The 21,816-nt window shown below is 33.9% G+C and overlaps 1 protein-coding gene across 2 annotated transcripts; it reads left to right on the top strand.

The window, feature by feature from the left end:
• The first annotated feature begins 1,705 nt into the window (after positions 1 to 1,705).
• LOC129296996 (protein ALWAYS EARLY 3-like) lies at positions 1,706 to 20,536 on the top strand. Of its 2 annotated transcripts, none has more exons than XM_054935395.1 (20): positions 1,706 to 1,844; positions 2,663 to 2,712; positions 2,862 to 2,977; positions 4,893 to 4,991; positions 5,222 to 5,284; positions 5,930 to 6,007; positions 6,441 to 6,630; positions 6,941 to 7,200; positions 7,279 to 7,660; positions 9,817 to 9,894; positions 11,711 to 11,922; positions 13,301 to 13,621; positions 13,707 to 13,885; positions 13,983 to 14,265; positions 15,178 to 15,411; positions 16,791 to 16,952; positions 17,047 to 17,190; positions 17,304 to 17,519; positions 17,964 to 18,260; positions 20,156 to 20,536. In XM_054935395.1, exons 3-20 carry the CDS (start codon positions 2,879 to 2,881, stop codon positions 20,327 to 20,329), a joined length of 3,471 nt encoding a protein of 1,156 aa, XP_054791370.1. In that variant the 5' UTR covers positions 1,706 to 1,844; positions 2,663 to 2,712; positions 2,862 to 2,878; the 3' UTR covers positions 20,330 to 20,536. The 2 variants fall into 2 exon arrangements, with proteins under 2 accessions (XP_054791370.1, XP_054791371.1); XM_054935396.1 differs by lacking the exon at positions 1,706 to 1,844 and adding an exon at positions 1,885 to 2,127.
• The last annotated feature ends 1,280 nt before the right edge of the window (positions 20,537 to 21,816 follow it).

Below are 21,816 nucleotides of genomic sequence, written 5' to 3'. Positions count from 1 at the left end.
CGAATCTCAATTTTTGAAAGAAATACCCTTAAATTTTTTAATACTTGCAAAAAGTTAACCATCGATATTCAATTCTTTTGGATTAATTATATGATCTCACACAATGTGTTAGTTAAATGTTGGTTTACTAAGACTAACCTTACTATTTATACAATAAACAAGTTTATGATCTATGATGCTATTCAAAGGAGTAATTTGCTCATTTACCCTTAATTATTTAATTTGATGTCCTATGGCTTAATCATCATTCTTCCTTATTATTTTAAAGGTAAAAGTCTATGTTTGCCTTTGAAGTATTTTTCGAGAAGCACTTAACACTTTAAACTATTAGTTGGAACAATTTTATTCTTAAAACAATTAAAATGAATCATTTTTGCCCTTGCCATTAAATTTTCTAATGATCAATGTTAGAGTCCTAGTTAGCATTTTCTAATTATTAATGTTGGAAATTTGACAATAAGGGCAAAAATGCTTTGTTTTAATTATTTCAAAGACAAAATTATTTCAACTAATAGATTAGCATGTTGAGTGCTTTTTGGAGAATATTTTAAAAATAAAAATGTACCTTTATCTTATTTTTAATTTAAATATAAATTATTTTAAATTTTTTAGTTATGACATGAAATACATTATTGTTAATGGATGATTATGAATTAACTATGTAAAAAGACACTCCAAATTCTGACACCTTTGTTGTAAGTTTTCAATTTTTTCTTTTAAATTTTAGTCAATATTTGATTGCTATTGATCTGATGTTCTAGCCTTTAGGATCTCACTATCATTATTTCTTATTACTATTTTGAATGCTCCCTCCAGTCCATTTATAAGATATTCATCTTCATATCTATTATACAATGTCTTCTAATAAGATTCTTTAGTTATTAATATAATGAAAATATTTGATAAGATATTAATTATGTTTTGAATACAACCCTTTTTTAAATCCATTAATTATAAGAGAGAATATAATGTAAATTTTAAAATTTTCATTTTAAATAAGAATACAATTAAAAATTTATTCTATTTTAATCAAAGTCAATAATTTAACCATCTTGGTGGCTTACTTGGATGTTTCTTGTAAAAGAGACTAGAAGGAGTAATTTTAGATAAATTTACATATATCATTAAAATTTATTAAATATTCTGTTCGTTAAAAAATATAACACATTTTTAGTATTTTAAAGTTTCATCATCGCATTTTTTTTAAAAATACCCTCAATAAATAAATCACTTTATATTTCTTCTAGAGTGAAACACTTACGGTAAATATAAAAAAATTGTGTTAATTTAAAAATAAATAGCTGCTTTATCGAGATAAAATTTAATTAAAAATATTTATATTTTTAAATAGAAGGAATACACTTTACAACTTTATTATTTTTTAAAAAACAATTATAAATTTTTAAAAATATTCTTCAATTAATAATTGTAAAAGATTGAGGAAAGAATATGATAAGGGGAGAATGGTAATATTAAAAAATTACATTTAATAAAATTTTATTTTTATCAAATTATTTATATTTTCAGATGTCAAATTATCTTTAAAATTATTTTATAAATTGAACTGCAGAGAGTATAAAATATTTTCAGTTTTGGGGTTATGACGTGGAATTTATTATCGTTAAGGGGTGATTACGAATTACGAATTCATAATTAATAATTTATAATTACTTACAATCGCACTCCCAACGCCAGCACCAACACCTTCATCGCGGTTTTTCAACTTTTTCTATCTATCAAACAATCATCACTACTGTCAATGTCACTAGTTTCTCCCGCCACTTGATCGCGTTCTAATCTAACAGCCTTGCTTCGAATCTTCGATGTGAAGGCTCGCCGAATAGGTGAGCTTGCATTTCGATGATGCTCACTTTTCTTTTATGTTCAATTCGTTTGAGTGATTCAGGAAGCAGGACTTTTTTTTTGTTTGTCAAAGTCGGAAACTTCAATTCTGGAAGATCTTCTGGATTGTTCTAGTCTGATATGCTTGCAGAGAAAACTTAGATCAAGAGGGATAAAAAGGCAAAGTCTCTAAATTTCGAATTTCGCGCTGTTTCGGGTTTCAATGGACGTAAACTGAAGCAAAAGGAAGCGTTTTGACTACAGAGATGATTTTCGTTAAAAGCTGTATGCAATTAGGTTATGTTCATGGATTTATTTCTTCGAGATGCCGCAACTCTTCTCTTTCTACTTGTTTCGCTGCTGCCAAATTTAGTGTAGCAGCAATCCTTGCTTCTCTCTCTCCCTCTCCCTCTCTCTCAACTCGACGAGTAGTGATTTTTCTATCACGGTTCTCAGCTCGGACTTGGCATTGAAACTTCAATATATGCTTCCTCTCCTGTCATTTGATCTGTTATTAGAGAGACAACTATTTTCTACATAAATGACACATCAATTGGTTGCAGAACTTGGACTAGGGTGTTTCAACTTGCTGTATCTAATTTTTATTTATCATAAATTCGTTAGTGAAGCTGCAGATTCCTGATTATATGTTCAATATTTCAAACTGTGTTTTTTGGGTAGTGTGAAGGCAACTGCCTGCCTGCTAAATATTCTATTTTCGTCATTGGCTTGTACTCTTCTTGTCTTTCATTGATTCGTGGCAAGCAACTTCTAGTTTTGAACTTGTGATTTCTCATCAACCCTGTTTTTGGATGGTCAGGAGATGCTGCTTCAGTTGTCGTTCGTCTACGACAAACATTAGATTCTCAAGTACAAAATCTTCTTTACATCGAATTCCCTGTGTTTACTGTGGCTAAGTGCAACTGACTAATTGTTGTTGAAGTCTATAATTACTTCATTATATCTGATTTCTTTTGAAAATTGTGATTTTCCTTAAATTCTCTTTCTGATAATTTCAGAAAACCAAGCATTACCCATGGCTCCATCTAGAAAATCCAAAAGTGTCACTAACAAAGATAAAAATACAGACAATGTTAGCAAGACTAGGCCGCAGGGTAGTCCAGGAACTCAGAAGGTATGTTTGCTGCTAAACTGCTTTACAAAGAATTATTGTTACACATAACTTTGTTTACAATAAGGAAAAATATCATATGTGTGAAACTTTGATGCTAACTTGCATGTTGGTGCTTTTTTTGTTGATCTTTCTATTTAATTATGTGTGTATGTGTGTGTGAGAGCCTGTGTGTCATGTTGTGGTTACACACAGACATACACACACTACAGTAGGTGGTAAGGAAGAATTTCACTTGTATATATATACCAGTGTTGGAATTTTTTTACACAATTTCTTCATTTCCACATTAATACCTTGCACCTAACAAATAGCTTGACTTTTGATGCCATTCTGGTGATGTTAACTTTTAATTGATACTAGATTAGACATCAAGTTGAATTCAAAATAATAATGCTCTGACCATTGTTTTTCTAGATGGTCCGATTGATTGATTACATGGTTGAACTTTGATGCGTGGATCCAGCAAATATGACCATGTTGTGCTTTTGGTGGTCACATTTAGTTACTGAAATTTTGATATGGGTGTTTGAATTGATTATAACAATTGAAGATAAATTCCAATAATAATGCCAAAGCACCTAATTTATAAGTGCAATTCCGTGATGTATGTGGATGTACTCTTTGTAATGTTGCTCAATATTAATTATTTTTTGTTTATAGATATTTGACAATGTTATTAAGAATAAATAGGTTTACGTACAAAGAAACTAAAAGAAAATAGCACGCAAAAGCCAAATTAAGCAAGACTAATCAGCTAAGCAAAGATTGTCAACCTCCTTGCACATGCCCCATAGACATGGTATCCAAATCGTCATGATCAAGAAGCTGGAATTTCAATCTTTGCTGACGCTATTGTCTGAAATTAAATTAATTTTGAAACGACATATGAGGGGCCTGTTTGTAATCCAAGCTTTAAGCCCAAAGGGTTTTCACTTTTCACTTGAAGGGACAATTTAGAAATATTAATAAACCATTTATTGGCGTAACCTTAACAGCTGAAGCTTTTAGTCTGAAATGGTCCTTGATTGAGATGACAAGATAGGTTCAGAGACCAAATGGTCAAGATTTTGTTCTAACAAAATTTTTATTATATAATAATGTGTATTATGGACCATGGTTTGAAATCAATTAATGTATTTTTCAGGAACCAGAATAATCTGGATTTCCCCCAGTGTCTTCTAGCAATCCTTTGTTTCCTTCTTGTACAGTTTATTTTATTTCCTTTTTCCTGAAATATAACCGTAATTTGATGACGGTAGGATATATAATTTATTGTGTGCCTTTATGCATATGCCCCCTTGTGGCATTTCCAATGCATTTGTAGTTATTTATGATAAGAGGAGGCAAAACAATTATGATGTGCATTAATGAAATATGGCTCTTTTTACTCTTTTGTATCCCTAAGAGAATGACTTAAGTTAATTAAGAGAGATGAAGTAATTGTAAGCTAATGTATAACCAATGTTATAAATCCTCTGGTGGGACCAAGTGATTTGCTGCAAGTTTAATCTTATTATAGTAGTGGAACATAAGATAACACAAAAGTTGTACTTTAATACTTTGGTTTTTCAGTGTAAAGCAATTTCATTTCCTACTCTCAATATCTGCGTTGAAAAGGCTTCATTATGCATGTGTATTATACCAATTTACATGTTATAAAGTTGGGGCTCATTTTAAAGGATCTGCAGTTCCGCCTTTGGAATATGAAGTTTGGTTTGTCTCAGTTCTTTCTCTCTTTTCTTTCATCACTGTTCCTCTATGACTCTTCACTCCAAGAAACTGAAAGGAAGTTGTCATGATAGTTTTTCTGGTGTCTCATTAGGAGTTTTCTAATTTAAGAAAAAGAAGTAACTTGTTAAATTTGGTTCAGCATTATTTGCTTTAAATTTCATTATTACTTTTCAATGATATGCAGAAGAGAAAATTGGCTGACATGTTAGGACCTCAATGGAGTAAGGAGGAGCTAGAGTGTTTCTATGAAGCTTTCCGTAAATATGGGAAAGACTGGAAGAAGGTTAGTTTATTTTTCAGTGTTGAGGTGCTTCTCATTAATTAAGGTTGGAATGAAAGGTGGGATTTTCGTTTTGCTATAAAAGGGGTATGCCTGTACTTGCTGTTGCCTAAAATTCTTTGTAAAGTTTCTGGGTCAAGCTTGTATCTAGTTATTTGAACCTGCCTTTTTTCAGCTCATGGTCTTTATTGAACATTTTGTCCTGTACTTGAAATTTTTCCCTTTGCTTACAGGTGGCTGCTGCTGTGCATAATAGATCTTTGGAAATGGTAGAAGCTCTATACTCTATGAATCGAGTAGGTGCAGTGATAGCCTTGACGTGCTCATTAACTTGTACACATTGCCTAATTGCATATCCCACAGACACAGATTCTAAAACATACTGCACATTTACATTTAGAAGCCGATTAAGGTGTCTTGGCCTTGGATTTTGTAAATTTATACTTCCAAAATAATTATATGAAACGGAAATAAATGAGCTGATGAAATTGAATATTTCTATTTCTTTGTTTATTAAAAAGAAAAATAGGAACACTTTTTTCATTTTAATATTTTTGTTCCTGATATATAGTTACGTTTTATCTCATATATTATGCCCCTGGCATGTTATTTTTTCTTTTCTTCTCTTCTCTTAAAATTTATAGGTTTACTTAGAAAACAAGAAAACAACTAGATCTAATTGATGGCAAGCAGCTTATACATTCAAATTTCATAGCAAATGAAGTAGGTAATGATGTACAAGAAGGAGATATTGCTTTACGGGAACCTCTATGATGATAAAGGAATCCTCCTGTGATGCGTTTTGTAGAGAAAAATTGTTTCATTTTTTAATTAAGTTTCACTAGTTTGGTTTATTTGGTGATGTATAATATCACATTTTGATGGAATGGATTAATGTGGTATATTGTTTTTAAACCAAGAATGTTCTGGGTTATTTTCAGGCATACTTGTCTCTTCCAGAGGGCACTGCTTCTGTGGTTGGACTCATAGCAATGATGACGGATCATTATAATGTACTGGTAAGCTTGAACTTCAATTTAAAGCTACATTGAATATTTACTAGGCATTACTTTTTCTGTAACATTCCTGTGGCTGGTTTGAGTGGTTCTGTTTCCTGACTGTTCTTGCCTCCAGCTATGGTATAGATAATTCTCTCACCCTGTATTTCAGTTTATTTAACAAGTTCTTTGTTTTCCTCTAGTATTTTTAATATACGAGGGTTGCCTACTTATTGAAAATTGTGTAGGGCTATTATCCAATAAGCTTACTGATCTGTCAACCCTCCCATACCATGATAAACAGATCACTCATAAGATCATAAATTGTATTGCTAGTGTCGTTACATTTAGAAAAAAATGTGTACTTTATAAAATGTTTGTGATTTGCAATGGGTAATGGGCAAATTTTTGGAAGGTTCAAATGCAAATGTAATATGGATGTTTTAATTGGAAGGGAGGAAGTGATAGTGGACAAGAAACCAACGAAGAAACAGAAGCATTTACAAAGCCTCCAAAATTTTCGCGGCAGAAATGTTCAGATGGCAACTATAAAGCATTAGATGGACATTTTTCAGATCATTCTCAGTCACATTCAGTTCTATCAGGTGATGGTTGCCTGTCATTGTTGAAGAAGAGGCATTCTGGTGGGTTGATATTCTAAATGCATATGAAGATTACTTTGATTCATTTTCCACTCTCTTGCTTCAACTTGTGTTTGGTTTTAAAAATCAATTCTTACATTAAGATTGAGGAAGAACAATATTTTCTCCTGCTGGAAACACGTCAGATGCACATACACTGGCACAAATTTTCTTCTGTTTTCATTATTTGGTTAGCTCCTGAATTTCTGGAAAGACTGCCTCTCCTCTAATAGTGTCTACTTTTATATTTGAAAGCGACTTCTATCAAGGCTCTTATTTTTTTATTTATTGTTATTTGGGGTTTTGTTTTAAGGAATAAGTTCTCATGCTGTTCGCAAAAGAACTCCCCGTGTCCCTGTTTCACATTCCATTGGTAAGGATATTGGTGAAAAGCGTTTTTCACCAGCTAGGCAAGGTTCCAGGAAAATGGTCGACGGTAATGATGTTGCTCATAAGATTGCATTAGCACTGACAGAGGCTTCACAAGTAGGCGGGTCTTCCAAAGTTTCTAGATCGCCAAACAATAAATCTAAGGGCATTATGTCATCACCTGGTCAGAATAACAAGAGGAAGGTATGCAGTTTGTCCAGTTGTATTATCTGATATTTTTGAAGATGAACCAATTAACTGTGGGCAATCATGGTTCTTCAGCACACTAAATCAGAAGCAGCAGCATCCAAATTTTGCCATTCTGACTTGAATGAGGGTACCTCTGAATTGAGTTTAGGAAGCACGGGGTGTGGCAACGGAGATTATTCTCGAAAACTGAATCAACGGAGCAACAGAGTGAATGCCAGAAGAGGAAAACATGAAGAAAAGGGAACAAAATACTGCAGAAAAAAGTTCGAACTCAAAGGAAATGTGAATAAGCATTTGGATGATGTAAAGGAAGCTTCCAGTGGGACAGATGAAGATAAAGGACTGGATTTAATCAAGTATAAAATAGACACTAATTTTGCTGGCACCAAAAGTGCTAGGTCCTCTTTCAAGAGTCTCAGGAAGGAAAGTAGAAAAGTACTGCTTGAAAAAAAAGGTAGGCTCAGTTTTTTGTAATTCAAAGGTATTTTTGTAGTTCCAATTATTTCCTTAATTAAGTTGTTTCCCTTTTGCGGCTGTTAAGTAGGCTTATTATTTCTAACTTAAATTCTGCTCAGAGCATGCCGTATATTTTATTGAACAGAGGATCTCATACTCCTGAATATGTTGCCTAACTTCTTAATCAGTGGATTAATATGGAAGTATTGCTTTCATCGTATGAATGAATGTTTTTTTATTTAATTAAGAAATAGGAAAATAATGAGAAATGTATGGTATTTTGTTATATTATCTCACTAATATTTTTGTTAAATCTTCTGTTTTGTTCTATAAGATTTCTATTGTTTTCCCCAAATATTTGGAACGGGAGCTAAGTTTGGCCTTTTGCTTGAGATAATACAATACAAGCACTACTTGCCTTTTATGGGCTTAGTTGTTAGTTCATTTGCTAGGTAAGAATTTGGAACAAGTATTTAAGATTGCAAGAACTGAATTTGTATTACTTCCGCTTCTTTGATATTAGGTATTAATACATTTAGCGTGTCTCTGTTTGTATATGTGATGTTAGTATATTAGGCCAGGCTTCTGGGGCTATTAATAGCTTAATATAGTCACTGTGTTGAACTAGATAGCCATGTCTTGGCATGCATGAGTTCAGATTAAAGTGAATGAGATTCATGTGGCTTCTCATATGTTTTGAATACTAGCAGTCTCAGCTTTTGTTCTTGTTGATGTTTAAGTAACATGGGGAAGTAAGTTTGAGAAGTATCTTCTTTTTCTATCTCCCTTTGCATTTTGATAATGAAGGGTGATATTATTGTCAAAGTGTGTTATAGATTTACCTGAAATAGCTTCTAGCATGTTACTCTCCTTAACACAGTGCTTGGTTCAACAATGGGGAAGGGAGGGATTTAAATATTCCCTTCTTTGGTTTAGAAATGGAGACCAGGGGAGGGAAAATAATAATAGACGGACAGTTGTACACCTATTACATTTAAGTTGTTTCCTCTCATTTTATAAATGTTTAATAATATATAATTATGATATATTACAAAAATAAAATAACTGTATTTTTAATATTTATTGTAAATTTTTTATTGATGCATTTTTAAAAAATACATAAAAAAACAACAAATGTATTATTATTTATTTTTGTTAACGTTTAATTGATGTTTTTTTAATGTATTGAAAACATGGTGCTTTGCTTATATTTGAAAGTTACAGGTGTGCATGTATATGACGTGGTTGGCTGAATAAATGAATAGATCTTTTTGTATTTTTTTAGAAAAAGGAGTATTCATAACATATACTTTTTTTCTTGTTTGTTATTAGTGACAGTGAATTGTCCATCTTAAGTGCTGGGAAAAGATATATAGTTTTTGTCCTTTTTTTAATTTTTTTTATTTGTTCCTTGAGGAGATGAGAGGGGAATCAAAGAATTTGTGGTCTGGTTACTGAAAGAATATACAAATGCCATTGTTATCCGTGTGAGCAGAGAATTCAGAAGAAAGATAAAGCAATTACCCGTGAAGGTGAGTTTATTAAGTTGCACATAAGGGCAATACAAGAATATCTTTAAATAATGAAGTTAATTTAGTCATAATAAATGGGGCTGCACCCCTCCCCTCCAAATTCCCCCACTTTTGGAGGGGAGGGAAATTTTTTTGAACCAAATGAAGGAGGGGAATAAAATCCCTCCTTTCCCCTCCAATCAAATGGACGATAAATTTTATCTACTTATCTTTTGATAGCAATAGTAACAACAACAACAACAAGTCTTATCCCATTAGGTGGGTTCGGCTACATGGATTATATGACGCCATTGTGCTCTATCATTTATTAAGCTTTTAGAAATATTGTTAATTAAAAGGTCTTGCTCAACAACCTTTAAAAGTGTTCTCTTCGGTCTTCCTCTACCCTTCTTGACAGAACTCAAAGTTATCTATTATCTTTTGATAGCAAGAAATAAAATTTATTTGGATGAGAATATTTTTACATTTTGTTTATATTTCCACCATCTGGTTAATACTTGTTTGTCTTCATGTTTTACTTTTCTTCTGGCTCTGCCCTTAAAGTGTGCACTTTGGTTCCGATTTGAAGCATGGTTGTTATCACACATTTATTTTTTTTTCCTCTTGATGCCTCTATTTGTAGATGAAGGCTCTTCTTTTGATGCTCTGAATGCCTTGGCTGATCTGTCTTTGATGATGCCAGTTGCAAACCCTGACACCGGTATGACATTTAAGTTTGGACCAATATTTTCATGCCGTTTCATCTAATTATTCTTTGCTTCTTCCTCACAAGGGTGATTTCCAAGTAAATTAGAATCTTGCTAGGACTATGTTGTTTACTGCTGGGCATTCTGAGTGTTTTCTTACAATTCTCCGTTCATTACCTTTTTTTATGTTGTTTCCTTTTTATTATTTTCTTTCTTGTCCAAGAAGTCAATGTTTATATTGTGCTTCTATCAGGATTGATTTATCTGGATGAAAATAAGAAAAAAATTGACAGGTGAGAAAGAAGTAGGAATAGAAGAGATTAGATGGATGGAAGAATGAACTCAGAATTCATTAACTGTCAAAGCTGTCTCCAGTTTCTGTTATGAGGCTATTTAATGATTCTATTTATTAAAACTAACTAACTTCCTTCTTTCTGTTACTAACTCTGATTGACTAACTAATTTGAATCTCCTAAAAATTACACCTACCAAAAAGCCAGCACTGTTTTTCTGGTCTACTTCATGCTATTATGGCCTTCAGGGCCCAAGTAAATCCAGTGATCTAGTTCAGCAACATGAGAGCTTATCACTCCAGCTCTCAAGAGGAGTTGTCTTCTATTTCACAGCCACCCAGTCCCATCATAGGCAGTCTTCTCTATGAAAGCAAATCACCTACAGATCTGTGTATTTATCTATCTCTCTTTATACAAATAAGAGAGAGTGATATTTTAATTTTAAATTTAAAGCTAATATGGAGTCTTAGTTTTATCTGTAGAGAAGCCAAACTGATCCTGACATGTCACCAAACAGATACTCATCCTCCATAGCTGGAACTTCTCCTCATCATCATGGGCCATAAGTTTAATGGCAACAATTACCTTGTTTGGTCCTGAAGTTGCCTTGATGGTCATTGGGGCCTCGGAAAACTATAATATCTCACTGGAGAAGATGCTGCCCCTGCCATTTCTGACCCAAAAGACATGACTTGGTTTGTTGAAAATAATAATAGGATGTTATGGTTGGTCAATTCTATGATAACTTCATTGGAAAAGCATTTGTCTCGGCCAAGAAAATCTGGGATGGTATTTGAGATGCTTATTTGAAGGTGGAAAATTTTGCTGCCCTGTTTTAGATTAAAGGCTTCTTAAGGAATCTGAAACAGGGTCATACCTTGGTAACCAGTATTACAATGCCTTGATGAAGTATTGGCAGTGACTTCAACACTATGAGATCTATGAGTGGATCAACTCCAATGATGGGTGACTGATGCAGGGTTTTGGAAAAAGAATGCAGCTAAGTTTTTTTCCTTTTTTTGTTACTTGGATTGAGTATTAAGTTTAATGAGGTTAGGGGAAGAATTATGGCTACACGACTCCTACCAGTCCTTAAAGTTTTCACCAATGTTAGATATGAAGAAGGCAGGAGGCAGCTCACTCTGTTCAAGTGAGCTGCTTGCGGCACCTATGGGTTTGATGGAAATCCTGTAGATATGATGAGCTATTTATGACCATTGTCATAAAGTAGGTCACACCAAGGATGCATGCTGAAGGATGCATTGAATGCCCACGGATTTGAAGCTAAGGCAACCATGGGAAGGTCATGGTCTCATGGTTTTCCTGCTTTTCCCAGTCAATTTTTTTCCTTAGACTTTGGCTCCTTTTTATTATATCTTTCTGTGCCCTTTATCATTGTTTGTTCATGCAGTATACTTTTGGTTATTTATACAATTCCTACGTTCAGTTTATAATTTGGCATTGTTTACAAAGACCTATTTGCTTTCATCATACTTCAAATTTAGAGCCTTTGATATGTTGTCTTCTGTGTGTTTAGAGTCACCTGTTCGGGTGATGGAAGAAAGCCAAGGAGTTGTTGATGAGTCTCAAGTGGAAACCGATCATGCAATTTTGAGTGATGAAAGCACTGCTTTAAGTAAACTGGGTTTGATTTCTTCTGATCATGGAGTTTTTGTTCCTCAAGAAGAAGGCGCCTTCCACCTTGATGCTAGAAAGAGGAAAAGAAGACAAACATCTTCAATATTGAAAGTAAGAGTCAATAAACTTCTAGCCTTGAGTTGTAGTTTTTCTTTTAAAATAATTTTTTACCCCTTTTGTCTTAATTACAGTTTTTGTCCCCCTTGCATTTAAGAAGCTGCAATTTGGTACCTATAGTATCAATTTGAACAAGGCATCCCTTTAAATTGGCAAATTGGTGCAATTTATGTTGCTGGGGTGGCACTCTTTCTGCTGACTGGATGCATGCCTCATCATTTATATAAACAAAGATAGTAACATGTCAGCAAAAAAAATTGTCAAATCATCAAATACACACTAAATCTAGAGGGACCACAATGCAACCTTTTCAAAGTTGGAAACACTAGAGGCTCTGTTTTTTAAATAGCTATCATTTCTCTTTATTTCTTATTTGATGTTTGACATTTAATATTCTACTGAGCAAGGGCCTTGCTTATTGCTGCCAATATATTAAGTATATCTCAAGTGTTTGAAATTTTAGTTCATTTTTCAATGTAATTTAGTTCTTCACTTGATTCCAATCTTGGAGATAGCTGCAATATGTTGGACAGAGTATAATAAGTGACAACGTTGCATGCAATATCAGGAAGGCTTTCTATTTCGCTTTGGAATAGTTTATCAATAATACTACTTGTAATTCACTATTTTTATTTGGGGTTGGAACGTATGGAGAATAATAATATCACATATCAATATCTTTTCCTTGTACATAATGTTTTGTTTCCTTATTACCTTTTCTCATTGTTCCTAATTGTTGGAAGTTTGATCCATTGATTTTGTGCTTGTGTTCAGAGTTTTTAGTTAACTGAGTACTTTTGATTGCTTCTATTCCTAGGGTTATATTTCATCCCTCTAGCTCTAGGCAAGAACCCTACCAAGCATTTATAGTTCACACACACCTGTGCACACATGTTGGTGTACTTGTTAGTGTTGATTGACCACTTATTTGCATACGTTTGTGGCTTTTTGCACTGTTGTGCAATAAGTCTCAGTACCTAACTTTTGTTTAGTGGATGTTCAAGTTTGAGGTAATTTTTTTCATTATGATGAATATAAAGATAAGATTTGCTTTACATGGAATTTATTTATTTTTCGCACAAAAGATATTTAAGACTCATGTTGTGACGGAATTTTTTTTTTTTTTTTGATCCAATGTTGTAACATCGATGTTGATTGGGGCTAAGGTTCATTTTTTTTGGGTTGGTTTTCTTCCTGATTTTGTCACTAGTAGACAACCAAACTTCTTGCCATTCATCTATTATGAATTACATTTGTAATATCAAACCTTTGTTTAGGTGATGAGCTTTTGTTCCTTGCTAATTGAACTTGACAACCTTTTCTTTATTTCCGCATGGCCACTTATAGTATCATAGTACCAACATCATTGCAGGCTACTGACAACGTGACAAAGTCTGTTGCCAAGGGTAAGCGCTCTTCTATTTCTACACCACATTCAAGACAATTAAAGGTGGTACAACCCCCAGGAATGATGTCTTCAAGTAATGATGACAAAGGAGGAAGGGATGATTTGCTGCTATTACCCATAAAAGTTTCACCTACAGACAAAGCGGGTCTAGCAACCAAAGGAAGGCATAGGCGGAAGATGGAAAAACCAAAACCAATGATACAACAAGATAGAAAGGTGTCAGAAAATAATTTTAGTGGTCAACATATTAAATCCATTCTCCAGAACAGCGTATTGAGACACAAGGTTGGTTACCCCTCATTTATGTGAATAGATGTTGGCTGAATATTTCAATCTTTGATTTCAAAGTTGTGTTTTTCCATTATTGCAGGAAAAGCTTATTCATTGCCTGTCTTCACATCAAATTCGGCGATGGTGCACTTTTGAGTGGTTTTACAGTGCTATAGATTACCCATGGTTTGCAAAGATGGAGTTCATGGAGTACTTGGACCATGTTGGATTGGGGCATGTTCCTAGACTGACTCGTATTGAGTGGGGGGTCATTAGGAGGTATTTTGTCTGGCATGATTAATTGTACTTGCATTTGCTGCTAGACTTTCCTGTCATTCTTGTTAAAATATTTCATGTATTTGTTACTCTTGTGCAGTTCTCTTGGCAGACCTCGGAGGTTTTCTAAGCAATTTTTGGTAGAAGAAAAAACAAAGTTAAATCAATACCGGGACTCTGTTAGGGCACATTATGCAGAACTTCTTGCTGGTACCAGGGAAGGCCTTCCAACTGATTTGGCCAGGCCGTTAATTGTTGGACAGCGTGTCATTGCTATTCACCCAAAGACGAGAGAGATTCAAGATGGAAGCGTACTAACTGTTGACAACTGTAGGTGTCAGGTTCAGTTTGACCAGCCTGAGCTGGGGGTTGAATTTATCATGGTATTCGTTGCTCACACTACTTCATTTATTCAATTAGAAATCCTATCTTATCTTCCTGGGATTATTTTCTTATCTGTAACGGAACAATAAATAATAACTAAATAATTAAATATAATAAGTATTTAAATAAAGCAATTTTTTTTTTAAAAAAATAGAACCAGTGTGCTCAGGAGAAAAGTTGATGCCTTCGAACACCAACTACTTGCACTAGAGGCAAGATCCACCTACATCTCTTACCCTTATCACTTGAGTTAGCCTTAGACAGTGTTCACATATCTATTTTTCTTAAAAACCACAATCAACATTTTCTTATATTTAACTAGGATGTAAAATTGATTGCTCATAATAAAGTAGCTGATGTAACAACTACTGACAAGGTAATTTCAGAGATTGCTATCTGCTGGTAGAGACTGTGAGACTCTTACATGATAGTTCAGGCTATACACTTGTACTTATTATAGTAGTTCTATATGGGTAGCTATGCCACTTGAAGTATAGCTACATGAGAGTATATTTTTTCTTATTGTAGTTCAAGAGACTATAACCCTGAAGGAACTCATCTGCACTTTTTAATCAACGTGGGAAATCAGAACATTGGTCATGTATCATGTATGAGCTGGATGCTCAAAATGGAAAACCCTACATTATTTTCACGAAGACTCATTTTTCTTTAACATCTTGAAATACCATCAATATGTGTCAGGACACGTAAAAGATAATGAATTTTATAGCCTATGATTATTCTATGCATAATCACAAATTGTAAAGGCTGTTTCACTGAATTTTCTCAACCAACCTTTTCTTCAGCTTTACCCCTTGCCCTATCATTTATTTATTTTTATAAACTTGTCCTATTATTTCTAATTTTCAGTAACAAAAGAATAATGTCACAAAAGTATTTTCATGTGGCAGGATATTGACTGCATGCCTCTGAATCCTAATGAAAATATGCCAGCATCTCTGATAAGGCGCAGTGTGATTCCAGATAAACTAGATGACAACCTTATTGAGTTCAAGCTTAATGGGAAATTGAAACAAGGAAAGATTGAGGAGCACAGGATATTGTTCCCTAGCGAGAACTTTGATCATGTTGATGCTCCTTATATACCCCCCTCAGCTCATGGCGTCAAAAGTTTATTGAACCAGGTACAAATGTATATTCAGACGGAATGTAGTTTCTTTGGGTTTTATCTTATGGTTGTAAATACTTTGAAGTATACATTTGTAAAAACTCTTATCAGAAGACTATTTTCTCTTCAAATGACTCCTTAAAAGAAACTAGTTTTTTTAACCAATATAGAGTTTAGTTTAAACAGAAATTTGGTGAACTCCTTGTAAGGATATTTCCAATCGGGAATTTTAAACAAGAGTGGTTAACTGTGTTCAGAGTGTAGAGATCAGCTCATATAGTAATTTTGACTTAATGCATGCTTGGAGCTGAAATAGGATTAGTGTATCCAGCTTTTAATTCGATTATTTATGGCTGAATATTGCGCAATAGGAAAATACTGAGTCTTGCGATAAGACTTTTTCAATCCCTTTTGATGCCAATTTGTGCTAATAGGTTTTTGCACCACAATATGATACAACCTATTCTAATATCTCAGAACTGGCTACATGAGAAAGAAATTCCCCATATAGGATATCAGATGTCGCATAGAATTGGTACACTTCGTTTTATACGTCAATGCTCTGTGGTCAGTCTTGGTGACTACTCAGCACGAGCCCAACATACCCGCCTGTCCTTTGTGCTTCTGTTATTTTTGTACCTGCTCTCATCTCTTGCCTTTTTACTGACCTGACGTCTTTTGCCTCCATTTCCCCTATTTTGACAACATTAATTAATATCATGCATGTGTGCACCAGTATTACTTTTCCATGATCGTTATTTTCACGATAGTGCTTAATATAGTATAGTAATGCACAAATTTATAATTTGTAAACATGAACGGGATTTCAGGTAGCCTAATGCCATAAAATCAAAACTCTAAAGATTTTTAAGGTTTTTTCTTTTTTTTGGGTTGAGAAAACTAATGCCCCTTTTGGTTTGTGCTAGAGAATAAATTCTCATTACTTTTTTTTTCTGGTAATGTTTATTATACCTATGTAGTCATTATCTACTTTATTTTTTTTTCTTCCTTTTTTAAAGTAGGGACTCATGGTTTATTTTTCATTATTAAATCACTTCATTGTATTTTCCCTTTCATTTCATATATCAAAGGAGCACTCATAATTTAATCCTTCCATCAGGCGCCCCATAGTGATTATGCATGTTTTTCTGTTTCTTGTTTTCCAAGAAAATGTTTCTCTTGGACAACTCACAACTTTTCTGTCCTAACATTTGTGTTTCTTAGGGAACGAAAATATGGAATCAATCTCTTTTATTTCTCATTTGAACAAATTGGTTTCTGTTGACGTTTCTTCTAGCCGTATTGTAGAGTCAACTTATTAATATTATATTGTCCTGCCAAAGTTTCCTGAGTAGTTTACTTTGTCCGTTTCTTTTCTTTTCATTTTGTCTCCAGGGCATCTCTTCAAGTTCCAAATTGCAGGCTAATGTTGCTTGCAATGAGATCGGTAATGCCTTACTGTCAGCAAATTCTAAAGCTTTTTTTCATGAACATGTTCCATCCAAAGAAGCTGGCACAAATGCTGTTTTTGAGCTGGCTCGTGCTCTTCACAAAAAGGTACTCCCTAATGAATAATTATGACAAAGGAAAAATATCTGCGTTTCAAATATTCCTATTATAATATTGAAGCAATGAGCTTATGTCTGTGAAGGAAATTGTGCTGTCTGAACTGAAGCAAATGAATGATGAGGCATGTGAAAGACGGAAATATGGGGACCACTCTTTAAAGGATTCAGAGCCGTTTAAGAGGCATTATGCTGCAGCATTGTTGCAGTTAAATGAAGTGAACCAGCAGGCATGGAATTCATGGAATAATTAACACTCAATTGCACAATTAAGTTCGTTTCATCTTTCTTTCCGCCCATTTTCAACGACTTGCAACTTCATGAGTGGATTTCATTTGTGCAGGTCTCTTCTGCCTTGTTTTGCATGAGACAGCATAACACATATCAGGGGAACTCTAATTTACGACCAAGGCCCACAGCTAATTTGGATGATCTTGGTGGTCATGCTAGTTCTTCGTATTGTTCAGCTTCTCACAACCAAAATTGTCAATCTCATATAGCTGAAATTATTGAAAGTTCTAAAAGAAGAGCCCGTACAATGGTTGGTGCAGCTATGCAGGTATAGAAAGGTTACCCACTTTGTGAATAATTACTGCGTGTTTGCACTACATATTTAAAGTGAACTTAACACTAAACTTCGCTCAGCCCTTTACTGTGTAATATGTTTGGTCATGCCAAATACTTGAAATTTTGTGTTATTATCCTTTGGCTGCACCACTGATGACATTGGATGGTTGGATCACCATATTTGAAGATTCATTTGGATGATTGACTCACCAATTATTAAGGAGTTGATCAATAGATTGTTAGAGCGCAAGTCAATTTCTTGTTTATTAGAAGCACTTCAATAATTTTAAGTGAACATTTTACACCAGTTTGTATGCTGAATTACTGGTGACCAGCTGCTAGATGATTCACTTTCAATTTTAATTTAATCCTTGAGGAGTCATGTCACTATCAATTTTCCGGATCTGACTGTAGTTTCTCATAACAATTATTGCAGGCGATGTCATCTTTTAGTAAGACAGAGAGTAAGGTTGAAGGAATTGAGGAGGCAATTAATTTTATAAATAATCGGCTTTCAGTGGATGACCATGCTGCTCCATCCTCGCAATTCATGCCCACAGATTCTGTTCATGCCACACTAGTTTCTCAGGATCAGATGATTGCAAGTAAATCAAATCCTCTGCCAAGTAGTCATTTACAAGATCCTGAACTAAACAGCTCATCTGATCAAAATGAAGTGAAAATTCCCTCGGAACTTATTTCTCAATGTCTAGCTACATTGCTGATGATCCAGGTACGTCTAGTGGCTCTTCAATTTACCGTTTACCATAAACATTGCATATGGTCAGTCTCACCTCCATTGTTGTGGATGTTTAGTTGTTTTCACCTTTATTTTTAAAGGAAGCAAATATTATATTAACAATAAAATGTCAATAAAATACGTGAATTAAATATCCAAGGAGAAAAATTATGCTCAGAATTCAGAAAATGGAGTCATCATTAGAAGTCAAAATCCTATGGCTGGAAAAGAGATTGATTAAGGTGCGGAGGTCTTCAACAACTGTGTTGGTAGCCGAGCCACTGAGGAAGTTTGCAGAGATAATTTTTTTTCTTCACGAAATGTTTGATGAGATGATTCATTGGGCAGTTGAAGTAGGGCCAATAATTCAGGATCCACCAAAGAGCCATTCTCAACGCAGCTTGATGGGACAATGGGATATTACAGTTGATTTCCAGAATTGAACATTAAGCAGGGTGGATGAGGCAAGTTGAAGGATGATCGAACATTTAGCAGTGTTTGGATTTAATCTTCTTCATCCATGTAGTCCATTAATAACCAAAAGGTTATTGTGATTGAATTTGGGACCTGGCAATTGAGTGCAATTATAAGCACCCCACTTGAAGATAGAATCCAAAAAAACATACGAAACGATGTGGTTGGGGAGATTGTCCATAATGAATATTATAGAGTTTCTAGTTTGCCTGATCATATTGAGAAATATGATGATACCAATTGAGAGATATTATCATGATAAAGCTTAGGAAGAGCCTCTAGTAACCATGAGATAAGACCATTTTCCCCAAAGTCTAGATCTCAGGAGCAAGCATTCAAATCATAATGTTCTAGTGAAATGGCATTGTGAGAAAAGATGATTGATTGTTTCTGACTCACTGCATCCAAGAGGACAATTAATGGAGCAATTGATATGATGCTTTTGCAAGACCTCTCCAATAGGTAGAGACTGATGAAGCAACTTCCAAATGAGTAGGAGATATTTCGGAGGCAACCAAATTTTCCAAATAAAACTCCAAATTTTATTGGAAGATAGCCTCTAGAACTCTCTTAAATCCCTCCTTTGCTCTATAGCTACCATCCATGGAAGATCCTCAAATGAGCTTGTCGTTTTTACAAGTGACAGAGAGAGGAATATTCACCTCAGTTCTGTTATACAGAGTGCAAAGTTTCCTTGAATCCTATCTGGTAGCAGACCATGTGGAAGAAGATGGAATGATCAGATCTGAGACATGAAATCATTTTTAGAGGGGGATGGCCTAGAGGAGCAAGTCTGGTTCAGAATACCAAACTTTGTGGTTTGTGGTTACTGCTAATTATCGCATGTCCTATATTTTTCTAGTTAACTCAGATTTTCTCACGAATTTTTGGGGCTCTTTAGGGGGCTACTGTGTCCTGGGTCAGGATCCCTGTAAGATAGCAGCTATTAGCTAACTATTGAAACTCCCTTATTGTGTATGATGAAGCTGGAGTTTCTAGTTCTGGAAATTAGAAACACATATGATAGCATGAAAAGTAAAATACTCTTTCCTAGTCAATCAAAATTATAGCAAAAAGCCACATGGAACAAGCTCAAGTGATCAAGGGTGAGATGAGGTGTAGGTTGTGACTATGACAACTCTCCTAATGTAACAAAACATCAAAAATAACAAAAAGTAGGATTGGCTACTCTAAGAAACGCATTTCATTTGTGGTACCTAACTGTTTGTTTTTTTACTAATGTCATTTGGGATTATTAAGATGCATCCAATTATTTCTTGTCTGGTTCCACTCTACTTTTTGAGAAAGTGATTGTTACTGCATTAAGGACTACATGGTACTTTTGATTATTATTACTGTTATTATTGCAAATTCTTGACCTGCACCCTGACCCATCTCTGTAAAACAAATAACAGAAATGTACAGAAAGACATTTCCCACCTGCCGATGTTGCTCACGTGCTAGATTCTGCAGTCACAAGCTTGCAGCCATTTTGTTCAAAGAATCTTCCAATATATGGAGAGATACAGAAATGCATGGATGTCATCAGAAATCAGATATTGGCACTCATACCTACCCAAACTACCTAGCTTCAAATCCATTTCTTGTCATTTGGTAAATCTTTACGACTCTCAGCAATCTCACTTGATTAACCAACCATGGGGTATCCATGTATTTGATAAAACACGTGAATGCTAGTGTTGGTATTACATGTGTGTTTTTATTATGTAGATAACAGCTTGATCTCTCTTGTGGTAAAAAAAAAAAATTACACCTTGGTGTCCTCTTTTCCTCAAGTTTTTTTTTTTAATGAAAAAAATTTAGGTGAGTTGGATCCCAAGAGCTCACCAGGGACAGGGTATACCTCCAACCTAGAAGAGTATTTATAGAAATATTTACAAATTGCCCAACAGCAAGGTTCTTATATTGACAGCGAGATTTAATCACAGATGTTTTATTTAAGGTATTAAAAATCGGATTACTCTCAAAAAGATTAAAAGATAGCTTTAAGGTGGAAATATCTTGTCATATATAATAATAGTTTATTATATAATGATGCAAATATCAAAGATTTATATTGAAAAAATGTAACTATTTTTAAAGATAAAAGAATACTATGAGGTTTTAAAATATTAGCAACCAAAAATCTTTATTTGTTATATTTTATCTCATTATTAATTTTGAGATATAAAAATAGGGTGAGGGTATTCATGATTTTTTTGTGTTTTTTTTTTCTGACTCAACTCATCTTTATGGTTTAAGACAATATGGGGCTTGTCTAGAGTTGGTAATAGGGCCAACCTATGGGTTGCAGGTTTGCTTATAGCAAGTTGCAAGCTTTGTAGGATGGGTTGGCGTAACTCACATCCTGATAGGGTTGTATTTTTGCTAGCTCGCAATGGGTTGGCAAGTCATTGTTAGTAAAAAATTTTTAAAATAATTTTTTAAATTTTAAAAATTATAAATTCACCGCTTTTTATTATTTTTTATGGTAAAAAACTATATTTTTTTCTTAAAAATTAATTATTAAAATAACAATAAAAGTCTTTCTAATTCATTAAAAACAAAATACAAATTTAAAATATATTAATACAATCTAAAAATATATATATATATTCCATGACAAACAAACATAGTAAAAAGTTAAAATCTAAAACTTGAAGATAAATTTTGCAATGGAAAAATTAATAACAAAGTAAACTCTATAACACTTCATGATAAAATGCCCAGATTATCACAAAAACAAAAATAGGGGAAGAAAGATAAATTTTGTAATGAATTATATATTCAGAAGGGGAAAAATAATGATGACCCAAAAAGACATTGGACTTGGAGCATAAAACCAAAGACAACAAAATAAGCTCTTTGTCAACTTGTTTTTAGTTGTTTTACTTCCATACATGTATATTCTTTTTTGGAATAAGAATTTCTTTCCAAGCTCAAAACATGTGGAAAAACAAATTGTTTTTAAGTAAGATTGGAAAGTTTAAAAAAGATGCGGTTAATCCACAGCTTGCATATTCAAGTTATACGGTGCGAGTTAAAACTGTCTCGCATCTAAATGAACTCATTTTTT

The sequence above is a fragment of the Prosopis cineraria genome, unplaced genomic scaffold (assembly GCF_029017545.1).
Source record: "Prosopis cineraria cultivar Desert tree isolate PC_DT_omini unplaced genomic scaffold, ASM2901754v1 PC412, whole genome shotgun sequence".
Taxonomy (NCBI): Eukaryota; Viridiplantae; Streptophyta; class Magnoliopsida; order Fabales; family Fabaceae; genus Prosopis; species Prosopis cineraria.
This window is presented reverse-complemented; position numbering and strand designations above follow the sequence as displayed.